Source organism: Sinocyclocheilus rhinocerous, unplaced genomic scaffold (assembly GCF_001515625.1).
Source record: "Sinocyclocheilus rhinocerous isolate Xijiao unplaced genomic scaffold, SAMN03320098_v1.1 scaffold4743, whole genome shotgun sequence".
In the NCBI taxonomy this organism is placed as follows: Eukaryota; Metazoa; Chordata; class Actinopteri; order Cypriniformes; family Cyprinidae; genus Sinocyclocheilus; species Sinocyclocheilus rhinocerous.
In genome coordinates, this window is record NW_015659388.1 from 123237 (window position 1) to 130914 (window position 7678).

General features: G+C 32.6%; 2 protein-coding genes across 2 annotated transcripts in view; both read right to left on the bottom strand.

Annotated features, from left to right (window-relative positions):
* LOC107723706 (mediator of RNA polymerase II transcription subunit 31-like) overlaps nt 1-1340 on the bottom strand; it is a 2942-nt gene extending 1602 nt beyond the window's left edge. The window contains exons 1-2 of the mRNA XM_016532416.1: nt 1156-1340; nt 463-537 (exon numbers count right to left, since the gene is read on the bottom strand). Of these exons, the coding sequence (XP_016387902.1) occupies nt 463-537; nt 1156-1177 (97 nt within the window). The 5' untranslated portion in view covers nt 1178-1340. The remainder of the gene's footprint in view (nt 1-462; nt 538-1155) is intronic.
* An 843-nt stretch (nt 1341-2183) lies between these two features.
* LOC107723709 (solute carrier family 13 member 5-like) overlaps nt 2184-7678 on the bottom strand; it is a 15607-nt gene continuing 10112 nt past the window's right edge. The window contains exons 8-12 of the mRNA XM_016532421.1: nt 6119-6225; nt 5698-5819; nt 4654-4855; nt 3053-3150; nt 2184-2796 (exon numbers count right to left, since the gene is read on the bottom strand). Coding sequence (XP_016387907.1) covers nt 2671-2796; nt 3053-3150; nt 4654-4855; nt 5698-5819; nt 6119-6225 — 655 coding nt within the window. The 3' untranslated portion in view covers nt 2184-2670. The remainder of the gene's footprint in view (nt 2797-3052; nt 3151-4653; nt 4856-5697; nt 5820-6118; nt 6226-7678) is intronic.

Below are 7678 nucleotides of genomic sequence, written 5' to 3' on the forward strand. Positions count from 1 at the left end.
TTATCTAACACACATACTCAGTCTACATTTCAATTTGCACATAATATACCTGTACATACAACTGTCTATTGTTCTATACCTGTACATACAATTGTCGATTTGTATATTTTTTATTCCTTATTTTACTTGTTCTATTTTTTATTTATTTTTATTATCTGTGTTTTTTTGTTCTGTCACTCATTCTGTTACACTGTGGAAGCTTCTGTCACGAAAACAAATTCCTCGTATGTGTAAACATACCTGGCAATAAAGCTCATTCTGATATTTTAAAGACAGATTTAAACCCACAACGCGTGAAAATACTCAAGACCAATCTTCAAAATCTCCATAGAAATAAAATGTTTAATATAAATTTAGTTATTCTTAATAATTTAGTTACCTGAATTATTTCCATATCTGAATTACTGTAACCAAGTATTTCAAATAAGCAAACAATAAAAACAATGTCAGTTTTGCTCTTACAGTTCAGGTAGTTTGGGTTCGCCAGGCACTGAACAAACTCCAACTCCAGCTGGAAACGGTGTCTTGCCTGCTCCTCTGTGCAAGTATGAATTTTAAAGGTTAGCAATAGGCCTGTCACGATAACAACTTTTTGTTGTGCGATATATTGCCCCAGAAATAATTGCGATAAGCGATATTATTGTAATTTTAAAGACCATTTTATTCCACTGAATATATAATCATAATGTAACAGCATAATAATGCAAGAAGGCCTACACACTTCCAAATGACAGAATATTTAGATCATGGAAATTAAGTATCAAAATATTACATACCTTAAAAAACCTGAATAAATAGTAAATAAACATTTTCAAAGTAACAAGTAGAAAAAAAGTAAAATGCACAAAGAACCTGTATGGAGATGTTTCCATCTACAGATTTTTCCCTGACCTTCTTTTCTCTGTAAATGAAGGGTGCACACTATTGCTGAGAAACACAATCACTACTTAAACGCTTTTTATTTGAAATAGCATAATGAATTTCTCATAATGTAAATTATATTTAACATAATACATAATATGTATACGGTGTATTACTTGATACAATCAAATCAAAACAAGTGTTCGTTAACCCAAACAACTGTCTTATAGTTGTTTTTGCGGCCGAATATTAGGAAAACAACACGTTCACAGTCACTATCAACAAATTACAAACCTGTTTCCATAAAGCCAGACATGGCAGATGACGAGAGAGAAAACGATATTGTAACAGCTTGAAAATGTTTGATATTTAAACAGAGATTTAAGCAAGATTACTGAGATAACATTTCGTTTTGTTAGGAAAGACCTACGGTGCCGCCATATTTGCCAGAAAACCAGTGCTTGTGTCGTAAAAGTTTTTTTTTTTTTTTTTACCACATTATCACTTTCCGTCGTTGTGTGCCATAAACTGCGCACTCACCACTGTATTTATCAGTAAAAATGTCTGAAATAAACTGAATGTGAAACGTAAGATATTCCCCAACCTATAATGTTACTCTTGACCATGGAAGTCACTAAATTTTATTTCAGCACATTTATTAAATAAATATGCATTACATGCATTTTATAATTTAAATACTTTACCTGGGCATCAGCATTTGCTGTAGTATCATTTTAGTTATTATAATTTATTATTACATTTTATTCAATGTGATTATATTTAATTACATTTATTTTTTACCCTTATATGTATAGAATATTATATAATAGGATATATAATATATATAATATAATGTAATAGAATATTAGATTTAATATTTTTACATAAATGACACCTTTTCCAATAAAATAAAGTTCAGTCCTCTTAGAAATAAAACAGCTAGACACAGAATAATAAAATAACAGCAAATGTGTTTCCTTTTCCATTTTTAAACATCTTCTACATGCTAAACATCTCAATATTTTTATTTATCTGTAAATGCACATTTTGTCTTACCCAGTCTCCCCTACAATGTTTTAATTTTTTCAGATGTGTTCAAATGACAGGAAACTTAATTTAAATATATTTAATATATTAATTTAAAGCTTAATGTGTGGTGAGCATTACCTTTATACTTCCAATGCCCTTTATAAATGTCCTAAATATCCTTTAGCCTACAGTGTACCACACACACACACACACACACACACACACACACACACACACGCACACACAGAGTGTACTGATTTAAAATATTGGCTACATGCTACAGGTGAAAGAACAAAGAGAGTGTATTTATTAGTAGGAATATGATCAAAATGCATTATTTTAATATACATATCTTAATTGTACATTGCAATAGTGAGAGTTTTAATTAATCTTGAACTGTACATGATTACACTATTCTGTTAAAACTGTCCTGCCTGTCAAAGGTGTACACAGCTGTCCACTGTTTAGAGGTATATATATTTGTGCTTAAAAATCTTCATGGTATCTATATGATTTTAACCTTTTGGCTTTCCACTTATATTCCTCTAAAGCTGCTTTTGAAGCAACTTTTTATAGCATTTTTATGAACTGCTTACAACAAATTTACATCAATAAACAAAAACTGAACTGCACAATGACAGTACAAGTGATGACACACTATCATCTCCAGTGAAACCAGTCACTGACTCTGACCCTGTCTGGCCTCCTCAGTTGGAAACATGGTGAGAATAGTACTGAATGATGCAGTTTGACAGCAGATTGATGGTGGGATTCAGTCTCTCACACTTCTGTAGTGTTTGCCCAGCTGGGAAAGGTGTCTAAACTGAAGATAGCTCTGCCCCAGCTGTTAATGGCCAAGGTAATGGAGAGGATGCCGATGATATTCATGACAATCCCTGTCTTGGCCTGCAGATAAAAATTAACATTTGAATAACTGACTTTATGAAAGTAAATAAGTCAGTGCTTTATCATTCCAAGGTCTACATATTAATAATAATCAAAATTTTTGATGAGATTAATATTATTTAATTATCAGAGCATTCCATTTTTATAAAGTTTTATAGTGCATCTAAATCTATGTCTATACATTTCACTGTGCATTTTGGATTAAATAATTCCCAATTCCCAATTATATTTTTAAAGACTATTTATTAACTCTCACCATGTCAGATACTTTCAGGTATCCGTATGAGAAGACTATGGCATTTGGAGGGGTGGCCACAGGGAGCATGAAGGCAAAAGATGCACTGAGGGTGACAGAATAAGAGTCCGAACAGCTGATAAAAGCATCACAATAATCAACAAAACTTTTTCACTGGAGAAGCCAGTATTATGTGTAGAGGATTCGTATTTTAGCCATAAGCCGTACTTTCTACAGTAATCTGACTCTGTTTTCAAAGCTCAATTCTGTTACAGGTAACAGAGAGAGGAATGGACATCACTGGCACATACAACAGTGGCTGCTTATCTGCCTCCAGCAATGGGTGAATTAGCGAGTTAAAAGCCCCCTTCCCCCAATGCCCGTTCTTTTTCATTCTTCCTCCCTCTTTTTTTTTTTTGTGGAAAAAAATCAACCAGACAACAAAGGCACATCTCCATGGTTCTCCCATATGAGCCACTTCAGCTTTAGCCCCCTGCAAATCCCTTCATTCACAGGCTTCCTTGCATAGGCTAATTCATGAGAAGAGGGCAGGATGTGCCAACTGCACAGCAAGAGACAAGAAAGGTGAAACCCAGTGAGAGATTAACGGAGGAAGAAAAACCTTTTCACAATTATGCAACTTGTTTGTGTGCATCTAGTATAATACTGATGTCAGATAAACTAATAAATCTATCATTCCTTTTAAAAATCTACGTGAATGTAACACGTGAATTCAGATTTGTCTCACTATTGCTGAAACAACATGAAACCATCTTGACAAGCTTTGATAAAATAAATAAATCAGTAATTAATATATAAACACTGGACACTGCACCAGCTAAATAAAATTAAAGTGTCACACAAATTTACAGCGATGTTCAAAAGTCTGAGACTACATTGTAATATGGGATTCAAAATCTAGCTTAAACCTGAAAAAATTAATTAAAAATAAAGAAAGAAAGAAAGAAAGAAAGAAAAAAGAAAATTAAAACATTATTACATTAAATGAATACACAAAATACTGTTAGAAAGGCCTGTAAGATTTTTAAATGTTTTTGAAAGTCTCTTATGCTCACCAAGACTGCATTTGTATGCTTCAGAAATCATTGTAATATGCTGCTTTGCTGCTCAAGACACATTTTGTATTATTATCAGTTATTCTGCTGTATGTTTTTGTGGAAACTGTGATACATTTTCTTTAGGATTCATTAGCTCAAAAGAAACAGCATTTATTTGAAATAGATTTTTTTTTCTGTAAGAATGTAAAAGAAATCAAAGAAAATAATATAAATAAATACCCTATTACATAAACCCTATTATAAAAACTCTATTATTCTGATTAAATAATTTGTAAAAAAAAAACAAACAAAAAAAAACAGTGGTCTCTGACGTTTTGGAATGAATGTCAGTTCTTAATTATTAAAAAAATAAAAATTTTTATGGTTTAGAAAAAAATAGAAAAAAGTTATGCAAACTGAACATAAACTGAAAAACTCTATTACATAACACAATATTGCGGCCAAAGATGTTCGTCAGGCATTTCCATAAATACCTGCATAATTTTTTTTTCCATTTTATTGACTGTGTCCTGTGCACCTTCCTGCGACTACAATGGTGTACAAGGAGCATGCAAGTCACGGTGAATATTAGAAGTGCACATACCATAGATGCGAGTATAGGCAGAAATAATGTTGCTGTGGCAACATTGCTGGTGCATTCAGTGAAGGTAGCTATCATCAGACACACGACAACGGCAATTGCCCAGGGAGGAATACTGTGAAGAGGTGACATCTGATCTCCAAGCCATTTTGACAGCCCTGAGACCTGAGCATTGATCCAGCAAAAACAGAATTACCTTTTGTATAGTGTTTAATAAAGAACTTCAGGTTATTTTTTAGTCTTTTTCATGTTCTCCCCTTAAAGCATTGTGTTGTCTTTCTATCAGCTCCCTCTTTAAACTGTTTAGAGGTGGGTGATATGAATAAATTCTTCACCACTATATAAGTCATTTTAAACCAAAATATTTACCATGATATAAGTATATATGGCAAAGCCTATATTTCTCAACATTGTAGCTTAAATGACTGCTATAATTTGGAAAAAGTTTTTCCAAATTATAAAAATTTAGTACCAGTCGTATTTTCATTGATGTTTTTTGAGAATTGTACACTCTCGCTTAGAACAAAATTGTCCATTCTCTCTCTCTCTCTGGCAAAACTTTTTCAGAATTTTTACCCGTGACAACATTTTTTATGAAACCTGAGACACTATAAGAGGGTTAATCTTCGAAACACAAATTAAGATATTTTTAACGAAACCTGAGAGGTTTCTGTCTCTCCATTGAAAGTCTAAGTATACACAATTTAAAAGATCCATAAAGACTTTATAAGTGATGAAAGAATTTAAATTTTTGGGTGAAGTACTCCTTTATTTGCCTTGAACCTACAATATAGCTAGATCTGAGAATCCAGAAGATCACTTATCTTCGGTATATATTGTCATATTTCCCAGCCCTAAAGCTTGATCTATAAGCACTACAGCATAGACATAACAATATGACTTTCTTTAAAGCTGCTTTGACACAATGTGTATTGTGTAAAATGCTATACAAATAAATATGTCCTGGCTTGACTTGAATCAAATACACAAAAACACATTTGTTGTACCTCACTGCCCTTAGCCAGGGCAAAGCCTCCCCCTAGCAGGAGGATAATGCTCCATGGCATCTTCTGCTGTGTCACCTTCCATGTCAGCAAAGTTGGAGTGGGGCCACTTTCCTGCTGGTGCACTATAGACCACAGTCAAATTTATTCTATTTATTGATTTATTTTTATTTTTATGAGAGAAAAAAAAATGTTTTTACAAATAATAAAAGTAACAAAACAACACATACAATTAAAAGAAACAGAGCAACAGCTTATACTTAATGTCATTATATATGGAGAAGGTACATGATTATGCACATTGGTAGAAGATTTGCACATTGACGGTGGGCATTGATACCAAAAATGAATGAATGAATGGATGGATGAATGAATGAATGAATGAATGAATGAATGAATGAATGAATGTATGTGTTACACTGACCTCTGTCACAGGTCTGTGTTCTCCAGTAGCACAAATGTGGTGGTTTAGAGGGAAAAACAAAGAGCAGGGCAGCTACAAACACCGCCACTGTGCCATCTGTCACAAACCTACACAGAGGTGAGCCATGAGGTTGAACGAGGGTAGTGTTAAAGACAACACAACAAAACACACCACAAGAGTTGATTTGTTTTTAAATTTGACTATCTAAGGTTGTGTTTTAGGTCTCTAGCTCTTGAGAGAATAGGCTTGCATTGCTGTTATGTTATGATATAGAAAAATAGATTATTCATAGTAATATAATAATAATCAAATATGCATTCACTCATGAACTTTAAGAGTATTTGTGTGCTTTCTGTTCTCTTTTGGTTTATACCTTTCACCCAGTGTGAATCTCAGTGTTATCACAGTTTTAAATCCTCAATCTCTTTGCATGTGACCATCATCAGGAAATGTACACAAATGCTGTTTGCAATGTGGGGAAACTCCATTCACATTTTTGCTGGACATTTGACCTACAAATAGGAACATGCCACAACTGATAACAGGAGAACATGTTGTTTGTGTTAAGCAATGGTTCAATCTGTACATTACACTGATAGTTGAAATTTCCATTACTTTGTTCAATTTTAGAAGCATTTTTCCCATAGACCTAAGGTCATTCTATTAATGTTTTCTCAACATTATGTCTATTTTGTCATGTTTTTGTAAAGTGTTTGAAGATAAAAATGGAAAATGTTTGGAGTTTGTTTACCCTCAAAAGGTATCAGAAGACATCTGATATTTCATTTTGCAGTGACATTTTGCGTAAAACATAACTGCCTTTCATTACAACCAGCAATAAGTACAGGTTTTGATGCAAATAAAGGCATGTTTTAAAGTGATGCCACTTTGCAAAACAAGAAAATGAGAATGTTATCGATGCACAATCTGACCTCTGTTGCAGTCTGGAAATAAACAACACCATGCTGGTTTTGTCTGGCCAGAGGAGAACTGAAGTAAAGGTGACTTGACTTGACTTGACTCAACAAAGCAGAACATTTAATGTAATTTTACAGCAAAATATCGTTAAATGTACTGTTGTTGTTTTGTTTTCTTTCTTTTTTTTGAAGTGAAATAGAACACATCTTAGAATTTGCGATGAAAAAAAAAGTAAATTGACATTTCCAGAGTTCAGGGTTTTATAATACATATTATGGTATTAAATTAAATTTTACTGCATTATTTTAGTGTCATGTTTGTTATGGTGTTATGTATGTGTGTGCATGACACTGTGCACCTTAGTTTTTCCATAAGCTTGTGGAAAAGCTATATGTGATGAGCTTTGATTCTACATTTGGCTTTCTCATTACAATATAACATCCTAAACAAAGTACAAAACAGATTTTAGTATTTCAGGAGGTTGGTATATTAACATTATTTGTTAAAGAAATGTACATTGAAATGTATTTGTTAAAGAAACGTACAAAAATTATGAACATTACAAAATTAAATAAAATGTACTTACATTTACAGTAAAAAAAAAAAAAAAAAAAAAAAAAAAAAAAAAAAATATATATATAT